The 21,677-nt window shown below is 42.4% G+C and overlaps 1 protein-coding gene across 1 annotated transcript in view; it reads left to right on the top strand.

Annotated features, from left to right (window-relative positions):
• wdfy3 (WD repeat and FYVE domain containing 3) overlaps positions 1-21,677 on the top strand; it is a 690,816-nt gene that overhangs the window by 250,901 nt on the left and 418,238 nt on the right. Inside the window, exons 8-11 of the mRNA XM_070871062.1 lie at positions 2,127-2,313; positions 12,232-12,398; positions 14,841-15,308; positions 19,337-19,438. Of these exons, the coding sequence (XP_070727163.1) occupies positions 2,127-2,313; positions 12,232-12,398; positions 14,841-15,308; positions 19,337-19,438 (924 nt within the window). The remainder of the gene's footprint in view (positions 1-2,126; positions 2,314-12,231; positions 12,399-14,840; positions 15,309-19,336; positions 19,439-21,677) is intronic.

Consider the following 21,677-nt stretch of genomic DNA (forward strand, 5'->3'; position numbering starts at 1 on the left):
GTTCGGACGACATGGCATGAGATCATTGTGTGATATCATCGCTAGATACTGTCACAGAGACTGATACAACATATAACCGACAGATGTAATCATGATTATCATGAAAATTATCATTCTTTACCTAAAGACGTACACTGTGACCGCAGGTTTTGAGTAAAACATTCCCGGTAAAAGTGAAAGACCTCACATCTGCTAATAGTCACTCATGACTGTTACAAATCAAATTAGAAATACATAAGTACATGTAAATCAATGTAATACTTACTCTTGCGGATCCCACAAGGTCATTCCATTGTTTGGGGCATTTGTTGCCCTCACGAACCTCGTTGGTCGCCGACGAGACCACCTCTGCTATCTCTGTCCATATCCTCTGGTAGGCCTTTGGGGTGGGCTTCCCACGCTCTCCCTATGTCAAATCACCCCAGCATGACCTGACCTGCAAGAGGGAGGCATTTGCCTCGTCCGAGAACCTCCTCGCTCTTTTGCGGCCTCCAATATGCTCCTCTCCCACCTCACTGCTCTCTCCAGCGTCAGTCTCCACAGCGTGCTGTGATGCCTCCTCTCTCTCCATTATAGGCCAAGTTCAGGCAAATATGTGGCTGATAACAGCTAATTTTTGTTTCCCTATTTGCTGTGAAGCTCTAAAGTCTTCCTCCTTCCTCCCAAAGCAGCCACACCACACCCACACATGCCTTCAGTCCCTCTCGGCTCCCTCTCTCTCTGTTTCCTCTTCTGCGCATGTCATGATGACCCTTGACCTCCTGAATCGCGGGAATCGAGCGTTGCCATGCCACTTTACGGCAGAGGTCAGCGAGATTTAACGCTACCGCCCATTTCATATCGCTCGCGGTAACGGCCATTTACAAAAATGGAGACTAGGTGCTTTGGGCGAGAAGCCGGCGATCTGAAAACCCTTTCTTACCACCCACGCCGGAAATATCGCCCAAAGTGCAAAAGTGGAGGTTCTAGCCCATGGTCTTAGAATAAGAGGCCGCCCATTTAAAACTGAGATGAGGAGAAATTTCCTCTGAGGGTTGTAAATCTATGGAATTCTCTGCCCCAGAGACCTGTGGAGGCTGGGTCATTGAATATATTTAAGGCGGAGATTGACAGATATTTGAGCAATAAGGGAGCAAAGAGTTATGGGGAGCAGGCAGGGAAGTGAAGCTGAGTCCATGATCAGATCAGCCATGATTTTATTGAATGGCTTGAGGGGCCAAATGGCCCACTCTTGCTTCTATTTCTTATTTTCTTGTGCTGAGAGGATTTTTCCCCTTGTGGAGCAATCGAGAACTAGGGGGCATAGTTTCAGAATAAAGAGTAGCCCATTTGAGTTGGAGATGAGGAGGAATTTCTTCTGAGGGTCATGAATCTCTGGAATTGTCTACCCCAGAGAGCTGTGAAAGCTGAGTCATTGAATATATTCAAGGCTGAGATGGACAGATTCTTGAACTATAATAGAGTCGAGGGTTATGGGGAACAGGCAGGAAAGCGGAGTTGAGAAGATCAGCCAAGATCTTATTGGATGGCGGTGCAGGCTCGAGGGGCCATATGGCCTACTCCTGTTCCTATTGCTTATGTAAAATATTACTGAATTTTACGTGTAATGGAAGGTGGTGACTAATTTTACTGATCTTTCTATAAAAAAATATTTCTTGTCTTGTAAATGTATTTTTATTAAATTGCAGTAAAGTATGACTGAAAACATAAAATTTAAAAAAAATGAGTGCTACACTGCGGGTGGACAAAAATCTACACCTGTCTGGTATCAAAGAAGATTGGTGGTATCTTTTAAATATCGATCCATTAAATAAGGATTTTACATCTGTTGCCAAGCTTGAAGTCATGCATGTTAAATTGCAACGAAGATTTTTTTTAATTGTCTGCATTAAGTAGCAATACAGGTCTAGGAAATGTCAACCTACTGGATGATCTCAATCAAATAGTCATTTTTTATTCTGTAAGAGTTGCATTTTAATTTGAATGCTGGCTGAGGAGCCTGCTTGAAGTTTAAAAAATGAATATTTTTGCATTTTTCTAGGAACTGTAGGGAGAAAATAATTTATAGGGGGAATGCACAATGGTAACTTTCCGAGCTGCTTATACTGATCGGCTTTTTTTTATAGAAAAAGAATGTGTGGCCACTTGTATCCAGAACATGCAGCAATCGGAAGATCTTTTACCCCTGGAAATTGTTGAAATGTTTGCTGGTCTGTCCTGCTTTCTTAAAGACTCCAGTGATATATCACAAGTTCTCTTGGATGATTTTAGGTCCTGCCAAGGTTACCAATTCCTCTGTGATCTTCTGCTCAGGTAATTGTATGGCATAATTGTCATTGTCAATCGTTGTGGTTAGCACCATAGTTTTAAGGTCACTAATTGTGTAATTGTGTACTGTGACCACTACAGTCCTATTTCTATCTGAATATTTAATGGCATTTAAGTTCATATAGGGTATAAGATATGCCTGGGTGTATTTTTTTGTGGCGGGTGAGTAAAGAATTTTGAATCAAAACTTAATTGTGATGATTTCCCAAGAGAGTATATATGACGAGCCTCGAGGAGAGCAATGGGTTATTTCATTGATTCAATGGATTATTAAAATAAAACAATGTGTTTATCAAGTAAAACTAAAAAATATTGTTGTAACCAGAGTGAAGCTACAGAGATGGAGGAAATTGAATGCTGATCCGAGTTCTGAGATAATGGGGGAGCCTACAGTCAATTTATTTAAAGCACTATTTTGGAAGGACACAATTGCTGTTCAGGTTAAACTGTACAAAATTCATCCCCATTTAAGAACAAGGGTGAGACCTGTTGGCAGCAATCAGTCCTGCACCTTGTTTTGCTAAAGCCATTATTTTTTTTCGTTATTGTCAAATAACATTTCTGCATTCCACTATCTCTACAAGCCCTCTGAGTTGGGCTTTATTATAATATATGCACCTCTTTTAATAAATCCTGTTACAAGTTATTGTATGTTGAACTACATCTCCCTTCCCAATATTGAGCAATTTGGGTGGTGTTCAATAATAATAGCCTGCTGCATGAAGCTTATAGTGCTAGGAGTGGCATTTCTTTTCTTATGGCTGGTGATGTTGAATTTGGCATTAAATTCAGGTCTTTGGTATGCAATAACTATAGAAACATAGAAAATAGGTGCAGGAGTAGGCCATTCGGCCATTCAAGCCTGCACCACCATTCAATAAGATCATGGCTGAGCATTCAGTCAGTACCCCTTTCCTGCTTTCTCTCCATACCCCTTGATCCTTTTAGTCGTAAGGGCTACATCTAACTCCCTCTTGAATATATTCAATGAACTGGCATCAACAACTCTCTGCGGTGGGGAATTCCACAGGTTAACAACTCTGAGTGAAGAAGTTTCTCCTCATCTCAGTCCTAAATGGCCTACCCCGTATCCTAAGACTATGTCCCCTGGTTCTGAACTTCGCCAATATTGGGAACATTCTTCCCGCATCTAACCTGTCCCGTCCTGTCAGAATCTTATACGTTTCTATGAGATCCTCTCTCATCCTTCTAAACTCCAGTGTATAAAGTCTCAGTTGATCCAGTCTCTCCTCATATGTCAGTCCAGCCATCCCTGGAATCAGTCTGGTGAACCTTTGCTGCACTCCCTCAATAGCAAGAATGTCCTTCCTCAGATTAGGAGACCAAAACTGAACACAATATTCACCAAGGCCCTGTACAATTGCAGTAAGACCTCCCTGCTCCTATACTCAAATCCCCTAGCTATGAAGGCCAACATGCCATTTGCCGCCTTCACCGCCTGCTGTACCTGCATGCCAACTTTCAATGACTGATGAACCATGACACCCAGGTCCCGTTGCAAATTCCCTTTTCCGAATCTGCCGCCATTCAGATAATCTGCCTTTGTGTTTTTGCCACCAAAGTGGATAACCTCACATTTATCCACATTATACTGCATCTGCCATGCATTTGCCCACTCACCTAACCTGTCCAAGTCACCCTGCAGCCTCTTAGCATCCTCCTCACAGCTCACACCGCCACTCAGTTTACTGTCATCTGCAAACTTGGAGATATTACACTCAATTCCTTCATCCAAATCATTAATGTATATTGTAAAGAGCTGGGGTCCCAGCACTGAGCCCTGCGGCACTCCACTCGTCATTGCCTCCCATTCCGAAAAGGACCCGTTTATCCCAACTCTCTGCTTTCTGTCTGCCAACCAATTCTCTATCCACGCCAGTACATTACCCCCAATACCATGTGCTTTGATTTTTGCACACCAATCTCTTATGTGGGACCTTGTCCTCGGCCTTTTAAAAGTCCAAATACACCACATCCACTGGTTCTCCCTTGTCTCCTCTACTAGTTGCATCCTCAAAAAATTCCAGAAGATTTGTAAAGGATGATTTCCCTTTCATAATAAATCCATGTTGACTTGGACCGATCCTGTCACTGCTTTCCAAATGCGCTGCTATTTTATCCTTAATAATTGATTCCAACATTTTCCCCACTACTGATGTCAGGCTAACCGGTCTATAATTATCTGCCTTCTCTCTCCTTTTTTTAAAAAGTGGTGTTACATTAGCTATCCTTCAGTCCATAGGAACTGATCCAGAGTCGATAGACTGTTGGAAAATGACCACCAATGCATCCACTATTTCTAGGGCCACTTAAGTACTCTGGGATGCAGACAATCAGGCCCCGGGGATTTATCGGCCTTCAAAGCCATCAATTTCTCCAACACAATTTCCTGCCTAATAAGGATATCCTTCAGTTCCTCCTCCTCACTAGACCCTCGGTCCCCTAGTACATCCGGAAGGTTATTTGTGTCTTCCTTCGTGAAGACAGAACCAAAGTATTTGTTCAATTGGTCTGCCATTTCTTTGTTCCCCATTATAAATTCACCTGAGTCCGACTGCAAAGGACCTACGTTTGTCTTCACATATCTATAGAAGCTTTTGCAGTCAGTTTTTATGTTCCCGGCAAGCTTCCTCTCGAAATCTATTTTCCCCCTCCTAATTAAACTCTTTGTCCTCCTCTGCTGAATTCTAAATTTCTCCCAATCCTCAGGTTTGCTGCTTTTTCTGGCCAATTTATATGCCTTTTCCTTGGATCTAACATTATCCTTAATTGCCCTTGTTAGCCACGGTTGAGCCACCTTCCCAGACAGGGATGTACAACTATTGAAGTTCATCCATGTGATCATTAAATGTTTGCCATTGACTATCCACTGTCAACCCTTTAAGTATCATTTGCCTTCTATTCTAGCCAATTCATACCTCATGCCGTCGAAGTTAGCTTTCCTTAAGTTCAGGACCCTAGTCTCTGAATTAACTGTGTCACTCTCCATCTTAATAAAGAATTCTACCATATTATGGTCACTCTTCCCCAAGGGGCCTCGCACAACAAGATTGCTAATTACTCCCTTCTCATTACACATCATCTAGTCTAGGATGGCCAGCTCTCTAGTTGGTTCCTCGACATATTGGTCAAGAAAACCATCCCTAATACACTTCAGGAAATCCTCCTCCACTGCATTGCTACCAGTTTGGTTAGCCCAATCTATATGTAAATTAAAGTCGCCCATGATTACTGCTGTACTTTTATTGCACACACCCCTTATTTCTTGTTTGATGCTGTCCCCAACCTCACTATTACTGTTTGGTGGCCTGTACACAACTCCCACCAGTGTTTTCTGCCCTTTGGTATTCTGTAGCTCCACCCATACCGATTCCACATCATCCAAGCCAATGTCCTTCCTTACTATTGCATTAATTTCCTCTTTAAACAGCAACGCCACCCCGCCTCCTTTTCCTTTCTGTCTATCTTTCCGGAATGTTGAATACCCCTGGATGTTGAGTTCCCAGCCTTGGTCATCCTGGAGTCATGTCTCTGTGATGCCAATTACATCATATCCATTAACTGCTATCTGCGCAGTTAATTCATCCAGCTTATTCCGTATACGCCTCGCATTGAGGCACAGCCTTCAGGCTTGTCTTTTTAGCACACTTTGCCCCTTTAGAATTTTGCTGTAATGTGGCCCTTTTTGTTTTTTGTCTTGGGTTTCTCTGCCCTCCACTTTTACTATTCTCCTTTCTATCCTTTGCCTCTGTCTCCCTTTTATTTCCCTCTGTCTCCCTGCATAGGTTCCCACCCCCCCCGCCATATTAGTTTAACTCCTCCCCAACAGCACTAGCAAACACTCCCCCGAGGACATTGGTTCCGGTCCTGTCCAGGTGCAGACCATCTGGTTTGTACTGGTCCCACCTCTCCCAGAACCGGTTCCAATGCCCCAGGAATTTGAATCCCTCCCTTCTGCACCACTCCTCAAGTCACGTATTCATCAGAGCTATCCTGCGATTCCTACTCTGACTAGCACGTGGCACTGGTAGTAATCCTGAGATTACTACTTTTGAGGTCCTACTTTTTAATTTAGCTCCTAGCTCCCTAAATTCGTCTCGTAGGACCTCATCCCATTTTTTATCTATATCGTTGGTACCTATATGCACCATGACAACTGGCTGTTCACCCTCCCTTTTCAGAATGTCCTGCACCTGCTCCGAGACATCCTTGACCCTTGTACCAGGGAGGCAACATACCATCCTGGAGTCTCGGTTGTGGTCGCAGAAGCGCCTATCTATTCCCCTTACAATTGAATCCCCTATCACTATTGCTCTCCCACTCTTTTTTTTCCTGCCCTCCTGTGCAGCAGAGCCAATCACGGTGCCATGAACTTGGCTGCTGCTGCCTTTCCCTGATGAGTCATCCCCCTCAACAGTATCCAAAGCGGTGTATCTGTTTTGCAGGGGAATGACTGTCGGGAACCTCTGCGCTACCTTCCTTGCACTGCTCTTCCTGTTGGTCACCCATCCCCCATCTGGCTGTGTACCCTTTACCTGCAGTGTGACCAACTCGCTAAATGTGCTATTCACGTCATTCTCAGCATTGTGGATGCTCCAGAGTTCATCCACCCGCAGCTCCAGTGCCACAATGCGGGCTGTCAGGATCTGCAGGCGGATGCACTTCCCGCACATTTAGTCGTCAGGGACACCAGAAGCATCCCTGAGTTCCCACATATACAGGAGGAGCATAACACGTGTCCGAGCTCTCCTGCCATGACTTAACCCTTGGATTAACTTAATTGGGCAACAATAATGTTAAAAGCGTACTTGCTGATAAAGATAGCTCCTAATGAATATTCATATTAGCTTCTAACTAACAAATAATATAGTATTTTTAGCTCAAATACTCTATTGATTTTAATGTAACCCCTCATGCATCACATAGGCATCTAAAAATTCTGATCCCTATTGTTCGTTCATCATCATCATAGGCTGTCCCTCGAAATCAAGGAAGACTTGCTTCCACTCTAAAAATGAGTTCTTGGGTGACTGTACAGTCCAAGACAGGAATTACAGTCCAAGACAGGAATTACAGTCTCTGACATAGGTGGGACAGACAGTAGTTGAGGGAAGGGGTGGGTGAGGAGACTGGTTTGCCGCAAGCTCCTTCCACTGTCTGCGCTCGATTTCTGCATGCTCTCGGCGACAAGACTCGAGGTGCTCAACGCCCTCCCGGATGCTCTTCCTCCACTTAGGGCGGTCTTGGGCCAGGGATTCCTACGTGCCGGTGGGGATATTGCATTTTATCAAGGAGGCTTTGAGGGTGTCCTTGAAGCGTTTCCTCTGCCCACCTTGGGCTCGCTTGCCGTGTAGGAGTTTCGAGTAGAGCGCTTGCTTTGGGAGTCTCGTGTCGGGCATGCGGAAGATGTGGCCTGCCCAACAGAGCTGGTCAAGTGTGGTCAGTGCTTCGATGCTGGTTGGTTTTAATGTAATCCCTCATGCATCTCATGGGCATCTTAAAAATCTGATCCTCTTATCAGATTTGTAAGATGCTGAAGGCTTCTGATCCATTCTTTTAGGCTTTGGCAGGATCAATCAAGGAATAGGAAGTAAAAAATTGGAGTTTTATCAATTTAAAAAAAAAATTGTAAGTTGGGCAGCTCCAACATCTGTACAAGGTGGATCGAATCTGAGATTGTGGCTGTGAACCTTCACTGAATAAGTGTTTGATCTCAGTTATTAGCATTGTTAAGAAAGACCAATAGGAGGCCAGAATCCTGTCCATACTGAGGAAGGTAGATACAGCCTGGGTTGGTCTTGCACAGCTCCTAATAAGTGGGCACAGAGTGGCATAGATATCTTGGAAGCAGATTACCCTTTTTCTCAGAGGAATAACATAATGGTAGTGGAAAAAAGTGACGCAGCTATCAGCAAGACAAAAATAGAACCCATATGGATAGAGATAAACGATAATAAAGGATCAATCACACTAATAGGGGTTGTCTGCAGACCACCTAATACTAGAAGGGAAGTGGAGGAAGAAATATGCAGACAAATTAGGGAAATTAGTAAAAAAAACATGTAGAATAATAATCATGGGGGCTATCAACTACCCTGAGATTAATTGGACAGAAGAGGTAGGTAAAGGGGATAAAGGAATAGAGTTCCAACAATGTGTACAGGACTACATTTTAAACTAATATGTAAAAAGCCCAACAAGAGAGGATTCACTATTGGATCTAGTAATGGGGAATGAACCAGAGCGGATAAGGGAAGTAAAAGTAGGGGAACATCTAGGCAATAGTGACCATAATATAATACGCTTTAAGATGATAATGGAGAAGGAAATAAGTATGACGAAAACCAGGGTAATGGATTGGAGAAAAACTGATTTTGAAGAGCTGAGAATAGAACTTTGGAAAATAAAATGGGCAACACCTAGGGCCATTAAGGGATAGACAGGATAATACCACAGGTAATGATCGAGTGATGGCAGTAATATTAAATAATTATTTTGTTTCAGTATTTACCAGGGAGATGGAACAGGTGGACATGGCATTGGATGATGCGATTAGTAATGAGATAAATACATTTAAAATAAAAAGAGGGGATATATTAAAACAACTAATCAAACTCAGGATAAAACCCCTGGTCCAGATGGATTGCATCCATGTATTTTAAAACAATCGAGGGAAGAGATAGCAGAGGCCTTACTGCACAGGACTGGCGGATAGCTAACGCAATACCTATATTTAAGAAGGGGGATAGAACATGTCCAAGGAATTATAGACCAGTCAGCTTAATATTGGTGGTAGGAAAAATAATGGAATCCCTACTAAAGGAGAGAACCGAAGAACATCTCGAAACAAAAAGTATAATAATGAATAGTCAGCATAGATTTCAAAATGGCAAATCTTGCTTGATCAACCTTATTGAATTTTTTGAAGAGGTCACAGAGAAAGTAGACAATGGTAATGCAGTAGATGTAATTTATCTAGATTTTCAGAAGGCCTTCGATAAGGTACCCCTTAATAGACTGATGACGAGGCCAGAGAATGCGGAGACATTCTGCTACGGGGACAAAACTCAGCCTTCTCTTGTGTGGAATGGATTGCAGCTCCGTTTTTTAAAATGGCGTCCGTAGCACTGGATTCAATCATTTACCACCGATTTACCACTGAAAATGCCACTGGTGGGAAATTCATCGCAGATTACCACTGAAATATCACCGATTTCATAATTTAGCACCGAAATACCACCGGTGTTAAATTCACCAGTGATTTATCACTGGTGGTAAAAAAAAATACCACCAATCTTATTTTTTTGCCATTTTTATGACATTAAATGTGTAACACCGAAATACCACTGAAAATGACCATCAGGGGTAAATTAATCAATACCACCATTTTTACCACTGGCCTAAATTACCATCAAGAAAATTGCAGTCTTATCTGATTGAATCCAGTGCTACGGAAGCCATTTTAAAAAATGGAGCTGCAGTCCATTCGACATGAGAGAAGGCCAAGTTTTACACAGACATCTTTATGTGAGTTCAGAGTTATATTTTAAGGTTATTTGAGGCTTTTAGTGGAATATTTGAGAAAATTGGAGAACATTTTAAGGATATTTAAGAAAATTGGAGGATATTTGAGGACATCAGCAGCTGATAAATCAACGCTTTGCTTGAACAGTGAGAGTTACGTTTCACGTTTCACCTTTACCGCCCACTCTATCGTTGAGTTTTACCCTTCATTTTGTAAAAGTTAGACACAATACAAGAATGGTTAAGTTGAATAAAATTTTATAAAATGATGTATACTTTGAAAAATGTAAAAGTCAATTATTAAATAATTTTTTAATCAACGATTTAAAATTTTTTGCAACAACAACAATAACACAAGAACAACTGCAAGAATTGCAACATCAATAGCAAGAACAAAAAAAGCAATAAAACATCAGCCCCCACCCTGCACTTTTTACTCGCAGCCAAGACTCCAACATCGAAATACCACCGAAAATTACCTCCTCAGTCTCCACCCTCACCTCCGACAATGAGTGTGAGGAGCTCATGGACGACTTTGTCTCCAAAATTGAGAATATCAGTTCGGCCGCATCTGTCTCTTCCTTCCCCAAGCCCACCGGGCCAGACTTCCTCTAAGGAAGCCCCCTGACCTCACACCTTTCTCCAGTTTCTCTCTGATGCCACCCCCCCATGACCTTTCCAAGCTCATCCTGTCCATGAGACCCACTTCCTGCTCCCTTGGCCCTATTCCCACTAAACTGTTGACCACCCATGTTAGCTGACATTGCTAACAGTTCTCTCTCCTCAGGTACTGTCCCCGTCTCCCTCAAATCTGCCGTCATCACCCCATCAAAAAAAAACAACCCTCGATCCCTCCATCCTTGCAAACTACCATCCCATCTCCAACCGCCCTTTCCTCTCAAGTCCTTGAATGTGTTGTCGCCTCCCAAATCTGTGCCCGTCTTTCCCACAATTCCATGTTTGAATTCCTCCAATCTGGTTTCCACGCCAGCCACAGTACCGAAACGGCTCTCATCAAAGTCACAAATGCCATCCTTAGTGACTGTGACGAAGGCAAACTATCCCTCCTTGTCCTCCTTGACTTGTCTGCAGCCTTTGACATGGTTGACCACTCTATCCTTCTCTAATGCTTCTCCACCGTCGTCGAGCTGGGTGGGACTGCACTTGCCTGGTTCCATTCCTATCTATCTAATCATAGCCAGAGAATCATCTGCAATAGCTTTTCTTCCCGCCCCCGCATCGTTACGTCTGGTGTCCCCCAAGGATCTATCCTTGGCCCCCTCCTATTTCTCATCTACATGTTGCGCCTTGGTAACATCATCTGGAAGCACAGCGTCAGTTTCCACATGTATGCTGATGACACCCAGCTCTACCTCACTACTACTTCTCTTGACCTCTCCATGGTCTCTAAATTGTCAGACTGTTTGTCCGACATCCAATTCTGGATGAGCAGAAATTTTCTCCAATTGAATATTGGGAATAGCAAGCCATTGTTTTTGGTCCCCACCACAAAATCTGTTCCCTAACCACTGACTCCATCCCTCTCCCCATTTTCGATCTGAGGCTGATTCAGACTGTTCACAATTGGTGTCATATTTGACCCCGAAATGAGCTTCCAACCACATATCAGTGACATAACTAAGACCACCTATTTACACCTCTATAATATCACCCGTCTCCACCCTTGCCTCAGCTCATCTGATGCTGATGCCTTCATCCATGCCTTTGTTACCTCTAGACTTGACTATTCCAATGCATACCTGGCTGGCCTCCCACATTCTACTCTACATAAATTAGAGGTGATCCAAAGCTCGGTTGCCCGTGCCCAAATTCACACCAAGTTCCGCTCACCCATCACCCCTGTGCTCGCTGCCCTACATTAGCTTCTGGTTAAGCAATGCTTCGATTTCAAAATTCTCATCCTTGTTTTCAAATCCCCCCATGGCCTCACCCCTCCCTATCTCTGTAATCTCCTCCAGCCCCACAACTCCCCCGAGATGTTTACGCTCATCTAATTCTGCCTTCTTGAGCATCCCTGATTATTATCGCTCACCCATGGGTGGCCGAGCCTTCTGTTGCCAAGTCCCCTCTGGAACTCCCGCCTAAAACCTCTCTGCCTCTCTACATCTCTTTCCTCCTTCATGACGCTCCTTAAGACATACCTCTTTGACCAAGCTTTTGGTCACCTTCGCTAATTTCTATTTATGCAGCTTGGTGCCAAATGTTTATCTCCTAACACTCCTGTGAAGCGCCTTGGGATGTTTCACGATATTAAAGGCGCTATATAAATACAAGTTGTTAACAATTTATACAGCAGTTGCCATTACAAACTAATGTTTATGTATATGTACATTTTAGATTGGAGCAAACAAAAGAACTCGATGCCAAAGAGGCCCTGAAAGACCTGGTTCAGTTGGTGACCTCATTGACAACATATGGGATCAATGAATTAAGACCTACTGGCATAACTAGTGGAGCACCTTTTCTCCTGCCAGGATTTGCAGTACCACAACCTTCTGGCAAAGGTGATGCTTATCAGTTAATTCTCAGTATTGATTTAAAGAGTAATATCCTCATGAAAATCTTTCGCAAACAATTTTTTAATTTATTTTGCAAATGTGACATGATAACCTAATTCATGTTACCCGTTATGACACAAATGAGAGTTTCTATTGCTGTCCTTTATCACCAGATCAACTTTTTTAATGCAGACTGTCTACCTTTTAAATTATGTACTGTCTTTCTTCAAATTTAATTTGGTTTCAGTGATTATTTTTGTTTTACAAAAATAGTTTTTGGATAAAATACTTAAAAATAATGCGGCATAATTCATGTTTACCATTTGAGTTAGGTTCTTGAATGCATAATAAGTCACAAACTCTAAGCTATTCCTTCTCCAATTTTAATATACGAATGATAATTAATGTTGTGTGTTTGTGTAATTAGTCATATTTAGGGACAGCTGATCCATTGTCTCAGTGAATTAATGGCCATAGAAAGATGCGCTGCATTATAGGGCCCAAGTTTCGGCTCGAGTTGCTCCTATTTTTTTTGGAGTAACTAGTTTAGTATGGAGTATCTTAGAAATCGCAATTCTCGGCATTTAGTTTGCTCCAGTTCTAGTGAGTTAGAATAGTTTTGTTTTAGTACAGCTTTTTTTTCTTCAAAAGGGAGCATTACCAGCCACTTACACCTGTTTTGAAAGTTTAGGCAGCGAAAAGTTACTCCAAACTAACAGAACGGAGTAAGTGTCGATTTTATATGCTCAGAAAAACCTTGCCTACATTTTATAAATTAGGCGCAGGTAGCAAGAGATTGGGGGGGGCGGGGGAGGGAAGTTAGGGGATTTTACAAAGCATTAAACACTTCATTTTTATCAATAAAGAGCCATCATCAATAATAGATGATAAATCAACCAATAAATCAATCAATCAAAAAATAAAAAAAATAATAAAATCAATCAATAAATTCAAAATTAAAAGTTTCTACCCACCTACTGCAGCACCGGGAGCCCTCCAACAGCCTGCTGAAGAGCTGGTCGGGCAGGGCCCACCGCCGACGAGATTTTTTTTGCCTTTACTTTTTATTTTAAAAACCCATCTGGCAATTACTAGTGCATATACAATTGATGTGCAGAAGTGTACCAGAAGACTGGATGGTATCTGGTACGGCCAATTCTATAAATTGAGAACCTAGAGTCAACTAGATTTTCAATTATTAATTTGCAGCTCTATTTGTCCTTCTCTTTTGCTCCTTCTCCTTTTTCTCACGTTCAGATTTTGCTTCTTCTGCCTTGTGTCGCTTAATCAAAACCTCCACTTCCTTCAGCACATTTATGCGCGTTTTCCTGTTTTCTCTAGTTAGCATTGCAATTTCCACCTTTTTGGCCGATAGTTTGCTGATGTCCATAGTCTTATTCAACACTTTAACTGCCAATGCAAGTGCTGACTGCAAAGTCATATCTCCTTCTTTGAAGTCTTGTTTCAGTATAGATACTGCAGCGGCGCTGTTATTCCCGATGCAGATGGCCTTCCACCCTCCGTAGTTTCCACTGGGGTCACTCTGATACAATTGATAGTCATAGTGCTTATCCCATCCCATGTAGAGCAGCGAAACACCAAAAGGACGCTTCCCTCCGAACTGTGTGTAACCCTGCTTGATATGAGTGTTGTGACCAACTGCTCACATGGCCTGCCACCGAGGACGGGTTTGGGCGGGGCCTGCCACCGAAGAGCTGTTGGTCGGGCAGGCCCCGCCTCTGAGGAGCTAAGAACAGGCAGGCCCCTTGGCCCGGGATAGGGGCAACGTCCCTTCGGCCAGGGATAGGGTCGCCCGGAGACGGGACACGCTGTGAGGGCCAGGAGCTATTGCGCACGCGCGCAGCTGCCGGCACTCTCTTTGGCGCAGGGCTGTAGCTCCACCCCCAGCTGCTAAAAATTAGGCGGGGTGCGCCATTCTACCAGGGATCTGAAACTTGGGCCCAAAATGTGGGAAATGTTAGAATTAAATAGAGAAATCATACAAGGTTCGTTTTCCTTCTCTGTTCTGCTATGCAATATCATGAGGAAAACTAGAGTAGTTATACTGTTGCAGAGGAAAGCACTAATAAATCAAGCAAAGCTGAACATTTGAAAATGGAGAACAGCAGAAAAAGCTAATTGATTTACTATGTTTTGGAAAATAATTTCAAATTTAAGGTGGAAGAGTGGTCTCAGGAGCCAGTATTAGTAAGGGAATTTGTGGCATTTTGGTCATGAAAGCATCAACAAATTAAATTCTGCAGGGACTCCATTTGTCATTTAACTATTTGGTAAAAATGTGCTGCTGTCTATTTTTTCCTTTCAGAAAATATTTGTTTTAAGTTATTTGATGGTATAAATGTGGATATGTGAAATGCATTTTCTGAAATTGGGGGGACTACTTATTAAAATTGTGCATTGAATATTGTCATCCTTTTCTTAAACTAGGTCGCACCGTCAAAAACATCCAAGCCTTTTCTGTTCTTCAGATCGCCTTTTTAAAAGCGAAAACAAGCCACCTTGCCAGAATCATCCTAGATGCCATTTCAAACCTCTACATCGCAGATAATGCCAATTACTTCATCCTAGAATCTCAGCACACACTTTCACAGTTTGCTGAGAAGATTTCCAAAGCACCTGAGGTGCAGTCCAAGTACTTTGAAATGTTGGAATTTATTATCTTCAGCTTAAACTATATTCCATGTAAAGAACTAATAAGTGTCAGCATCTTGTTAAAGTCTAGCACCTCTTACCAATGTAGCATCACTGCAGTGAAGACGCTTTTGAAATTTGCACGCCATGATCCTATTTTTAGGGATGTGTATCGAGAGGTTGGATTGCTTGAGGTGATGGTGAATCTTCTGCACAAATATGCTGCTCTATTAAAAGAGCCCATTCAGAGTTTTAATGAGCCAGGTAAATTTATCTATTTATCTATATTCATATGAATGTTCCCTTTTAAAAATGGAAGTTGCAGTATTTAGGTGGCAATTGTTGGTCATGTATTCTATTGTCTGGGTTTCTTTTTCTGCTCATGTGTTACTTTCCTTGTTTTGCTTCTCTCAGGATATTACCTGACTGGTGAGGGGGTAGGAAGCATTTAGTCATGATACTCCAGGCATCTGAGTGTGGGACTGGCTTGATGGGCCTCTTGGTCTTTTCCTGCCTGGCATTTTTGCATATGTATATACTTTTCAAAAGTGTGCAACATTCATTGGTATAACTTCAAATTTGGCGAGTATTTTTTATGGTTCGTTCAATAATAGAGAATCCATAAGAAAAAATTCTAGAGAGTGGTGCTATACTTGAATAAGTAATATAGGGCCCAAAATTCAACATTGCCTTTTTTTGGCGGTATTTCAGATTAACGGACGATTTTTTTAAAGCCAAAGTGGTGCCAAAAAAAAGTCCGGAGTTTTGCTGTTTTTCTCTTTTGAATTTGGCCGAAAAAGTGAGGCCTCGTTCTGCGCATGCCCAAGCATGTCGGTTTCCAGGGTAACGTGTAATTGTAGAGCTTTACTCTGTAGCTAACCCATGCTGATTTTTCCTCTGCCGACCCGCTGAGATTTCCAGCATTTTCTGTTTTAATTCCAGATTCCAGCATCCAATACTTTGCTTTTGTATCTGTTCTGTACATGCCATAGGAGTGTTTTGATGCTAAAACTTCCCGTCCCAGCAGGCAGCTCGCAAATGGCCCTGCTGCTGCTGGTGCCCCGTTGCTGCCCCTATCCCTGGTCAAATGGCCCCCAGTTGCTGCTCCTATCCCTGGTCGAATGGGCTCCCCGCTGCTGCCCTATCTGTGATCGAATGGGCCCCCGCTGCTGTCACTATCCCTGGCCGAAAGGCTCCCCCACTGCAGCTGCCCCTATCCCTGGCTGAATGGACCCCTGCTGCCCCACCCGTCCCTGGCCGAAAGGCCACCCCTGCTGTGCCGCCCCTCTCCCCGGCTTGGCTTCCACCCCACCCCCCAGACTTATTTTGAAGCTGAGCTCCTGTGTCCGGCTGAGGGAATGATCCTGTCGGCATTCTGACCCTGTGTGCCTTGAGCCCGGTGAGCAGCAGTTCAGTGGTGGAACTTCAACTCGCAATTTACTGCAATAAATAAAGTTTTTCTTTTCCCCCCCCACACAAACAAACATTTTTAATTAGTTTGGATATAATACGTCTTGTTCCCTCCCTCCAAAACCTATAACTCAGCTCCAATAAACAAAATGGCGTCTATAACGCTGATTTCTATCTGACTCCGACTTGGTAAGGTAAGGGTTTTCAAAGTGGTCCCCAGCACCGTTTTAAAAAGAGAACCTTATTGGCGAAACTCGCAAAAATGGCGTTATGGGTGGGTTTGACCCTGAGTGATGTCATAAAAACGTTAACTAAAAAATTCGGCCATTATCTGTTAGGATGACGTTATAACATTGACGAAACTTACAAAATTAAATTAGCTCCAAAAAACACTTGGCTCCAAAAAAATGGAGCTAAATGGTGGCGAATTCTGGGCCCATAGTTTCAAAATGGACAGAATTAGTCTTCAAACTGCGATAAAGTTGGCTCATACACTGAATTTAGCCCCATTGCAAAAATTATACACTTGGAATTTGGTCCCACACTCATACAAATGTAAACGAATGTCGCTATAGTTTTGGACTATTGCAAGTCCCATTCTACCTGCTTTTCGCTGTTGCCCAACTTCAGTTTAATATTTCCGTCAGTTGCTCATGTTGATGTATCTGCAATAGTGATTTAACATTAAAGTTCATTAATCACTAATACTTAAAATCAGGTCCACTGCAATTACTGAATAAGTCAAATTCCATTTTTATTTCATGGGTTTCTGGGATTTTTACCAACGTTTTGGAGATGCATTCTGTAATTCAATTTAAAAACAAGATATTAATGTATTGGAGCCTCTGGTCTTTGCCATTAATTGAGACTATTTGATTTGGCAGACAATAGAGACATTTAGTGTCAATATAGTAAGTGCTAGTCTGCACTATTCATTAGACCATGGGTTCTCAACCTTTTTGCTTCTGAGGCCCACCTCCCATGTTAAATTTTTGCGGACCCCCTGGAACACAACGCAAGTATTTTTTCTATATAAAAGTTAGTAATTAGTTATTAATAGCTCTATTAAACCTTACGTAAAGAATTTATTAAGTCCTAAATTTACATAAGCAAAATACTGTGGATGCTGGAAATCTGAAATCTAAACAGAAAATGATGGAAATACTCAGCAGGCCAGGCAGCATCACTGGAGAGAGAAACAGAGTTAATGTTTCAGGTCTGACGAAAGATCATCGACCTGGAACGTTAACTCTGTTTATCTCTCTACAGATGCTGCCTGACCTGCTGAGTATTTGCATCATTTTCTGCTTTTATCCTAAATTTATATTATGTGCCCATTTACTGCCCAGGGTCTGCTCCAGTCCATCAACCATTTGCTTAACAGAAAATGAACCAGGAACAACAAGTGCAATGCTCACTATAGACTCATTTTGTGTACAGTCAGTCAAACTGGACTAAAATCCGCATTCTACATCCTCCATTACGAAAACAGAACTTCCATCTTGCTTCGATACCAAACCCCAATATGGCGGTAAAAGCCAGCGACTTGAATTAACAGCGGACATGAATGGCACATGAGAGAAATGTAGAAATAAGCAGGGCCCTGAGCGACTTTACCCACCCAACTTCATCACCATAAATCCTTTAGTGACAAAGGCAGCCCCCCTTTTTCTTCCTCCCCAACCCTTTCACAAATAAATGGCAGGACCTCAGGACTTGAGCGCACAGACTAGGCCTATCCATCCATCAGAGAAGTGCGTGGCTATGAATATAAAGCTCCAACTTGGAAAATCGTGATGGCGCCTTTAGCGATTTTATTACCTGAGGCTGAAAAAATTGAAGAGTCACAATGGATCCTGATTATTACAGCCTTACCGAAAGCACAGATACTGAAAAGTCTGTCTTTCTTTCCACTCCACTCCCACTCGCCCTCCAAGGCTATGTGCTGCGCGCGCTCATTCCATGAACAATGTGAGCAGCTTCCAACCGCCATAATCAATTGTAGTCTCCCCTGTATAGTGATGGGAGAACCCAATGGGCGGAACCACTAAAATCTTCTCGCGGATCCCTAGGAGGCCCTGGATCCCAGTTGGGAACCCCTGCATTAGACTACAATTAATATCTTCTGATTCTAATGATTTTTTAAAATTAAACTATCTCAATGTTAGAGCTATATTTCTATTGCATTTATTAATGCAGTGGGAACTAAATTAGTTGCAACAGCCAGGAAATGCATGAAAGTTATAACTGCCTGTTTTCAGTTACTTCATCCACACTGGACAAAAAGTTATTTTTGCAATAGCGCTGCTGAAAATTTATCTCATGTAGTTGAACAATACAGGTGAGGAAGGTTGTAGATTTCTGTTAAGTTAGCTGATCTCATCCCAGGCAGAGCTAGAGGCACTTTAGTGGGCTGCACTACTTTTGAGTTAGGAAGGAAAATTGGTCTTGGGTCCCAGCTCCTGATCACTATCCAATTTCTCCAGCTGGGAGTACACATATGGACATTGTACCCCACGATAGTGACATCGAGGCTCCCACTGGATAACATACCAGAGGACGCTGTGTAACTATACCTCAGCAAGGTCCATGCTTTTATGAGAGATAATAATTGGCAGGAAAAACAAAACAAAGGAGCTGTTGGTATGAATGTTTTTTGCTAAGTGTGTATAGATTCACTATTGTAGCTTGATGAAAATAAATGAAGTGTTTAAACTTGCTAATAAAGTAGTTTATGTGAAATGAGAGTTTTTGTTTCTTTATAGCTGTGGTTATAGCATGAAAGCACTTAAAAGCAGCAACAATTTCATTTATATAAAAAAAAATGTAAGGCAGCTAATTATCTTTAAATAATTTTTTAACTGTGACATTTTTTTTTAAAGTAGAATCTAAAGCAAATTGTTCATTGGAGGACCGAAAACAGCTCGCCCTATTAGTGATGGAGACCCTGACAGTACTGCTGCAAGGATCAAACACAAATGCAGGTAATCAGAGTATCCATTAATAAGTTCTATCTTAATAGTCGTTAACAGTAGTGCACAATCTCTAATTTTGAAGGAAATACTTAATTCTACACCAGCACATGGATGTTGGCATATTATGTAACAGTGGCACACATTTTTATTCAATCAGCTCCTCCATGACAGTACACTCCAGCAACTCTTCAGAACAGAGTACATTAGATTTGTTTAACAGCATAGAATTCCTTCAATGGTCAAATTAACCTTTTTTTTAAAATCCTTCAATGGCAGGGGACTGAAAGATTAAGGGTTCATATCTGTTTGCCATTGGATTTTTTCCCCTTAAATTTTTCTACTGTCTTTTGCGACTGATAAGGAAAATGTTTAAAAAAGAAAAATCAAACGGGGGAAAAATAATTTCCAAATGGCAAATGGGGATGAGACCGCTATATACCCAAGAGCAGGGTCCATATTCGCTACTTAATTATTATTCTTTCTCGGGATGTGGTCATCATTGGCAAGGCCAGCATGTATTGCCCATTCCAAGATGCCCTGAGAAGGTGGCAGTGAACCTTCTTCAACTGCTGCAGTCCACATGGCGAAGGTGCACCCACAATGTTGGTAGGTAGTGAGGTCCAGGATTTTGACCCATGGACGATGAAGGAATGGCAATATATGTCCCAAGTTAGGATGATGATTGATTTGGAGTGGAACTTGGAAGTGATGGTGTTCTCACGCACCTGCTGCACTTGTCCTTCTAGTTGGTGGAAGTCATGGGTTTGGGAAGTGCTGCCGAAGAAGCCTTGGCAGTTGCTGCTGTGCATCCTGTAGATCGTATACGCTATAGCTACAGTGTACGAATGGATGAGGTGCTGATCAGGCGGACTGCTTCATCCTGGATTGTGTACAGGCTTGAATTACAACTGCATCTATTCAGGCACGTGGAGATTATTTCTTTACACTGCTGACGTGCCTTGTAGCTGGTGGAGAGGATTTGGGAAGTTAGGGGTGAGCCTCTCCGCACCGAATACCCAGCCTCTTACCTGCTCTAGTAACCACATTTACGTGGCTGGTCTAGTTGAGTTTCCGGTCAGTGTTAACCCCCCACCCCAAGATATTGATGGTGGGGGCATAGCAATGTTAATGAGAGGTGGTGATGTTTTCTTATTGGCAATGGTCATTCCCTTGCACAAGTGTGGCACGAATGTTACTTGCCACTTTTCAGCCCAAGCCTGGATATGGCCATGACTGCTTCATTATTTGAGGAATTGCAAATATAGTTGAAAACTGTGCACTTAACAGCACAGAGGGACGGTGTAGGCATTATAGATAAGGAGGAGGAGTGTGAAATATTAGATGAGATGAACGTAGTAAGAGGAAGTATTAAGGTGTTTAGTCTCTTTGAAAGTAAATAAATTGCCAGGCCCGGATGAAATGTATCCCAGGCTATGAAGAGAAGCAAAAGAGGAAATAGCGGAAGCTTTGACCATTTTCCAATCCTCTTTGGCTACAGGTGGAACTGGAGGACTGCTAACATTGTACCGTTGTTTAGAAAGGGAAAAGGGCTAGACTATTTAATTGCAGGCCAGTTAGCCTAACCTCGGTGATGGGCAAATTATAGGAAAAAATTGAATGACAGTATTAATTGTCATTTAGAAAGGCACGGATTAATCGGGGACAGTCAGCATGGGTTTGTTAAGGGAAGGTTGTGTCCAACTAATTTAATTGAATTTTTTGAGGAGGTATCCAGGAGGGTCGATGAGGGTAGCATGTTTGATCTAGTCTGCATAGATTTTAGACAAGGTCTCGAATTGCAGACTGGTCAGAAAAGTAAAATCCCATGGGATCCAAAGGAAAGCAGCACGTTAGATCCAAAATTGGCTCAGTGGCAGGAAGCAAAGGGTAATGGGTAAAGGTCAATGGGTGTTTTTGTGACAGGAAGGATGTTTCCTCTGGAGTTCCGCAAAGCTCAGTACTAGGTCCCTTGCTTTTTGTGGTGTATATCAATGATTTAGACTTCAATATAGGGGGCATGATTTAAGAAGTTTGAGATGATACAAAGATTGGCCGTGTGGTTGATGATGAGGAAGAAAGCTGTAGACTGCAGGAAGATATCAATGGACTGGTCAGCTGGGCATAAAAGTGGCAAATGAAATTCAATCCGGAAAAGTGTGAGGTAATGCATTTGGTGAGGGCAAACAAGGCAAAAAAATAGGCAATAAATGGTAGGATACTGAAGTGTAGAGGAACAGAGATCTTGGAT

This window comes from Pristiophorus japonicus, chromosome 2 (genome assembly GCF_044704955.1).
Source record: "Pristiophorus japonicus isolate sPriJap1 chromosome 2, sPriJap1.hap1, whole genome shotgun sequence".
NCBI classification, from domain to species: domain Eukaryota; kingdom Metazoa; phylum Chordata; class Chondrichthyes; family Pristiophoridae; genus Pristiophorus; species Pristiophorus japonicus.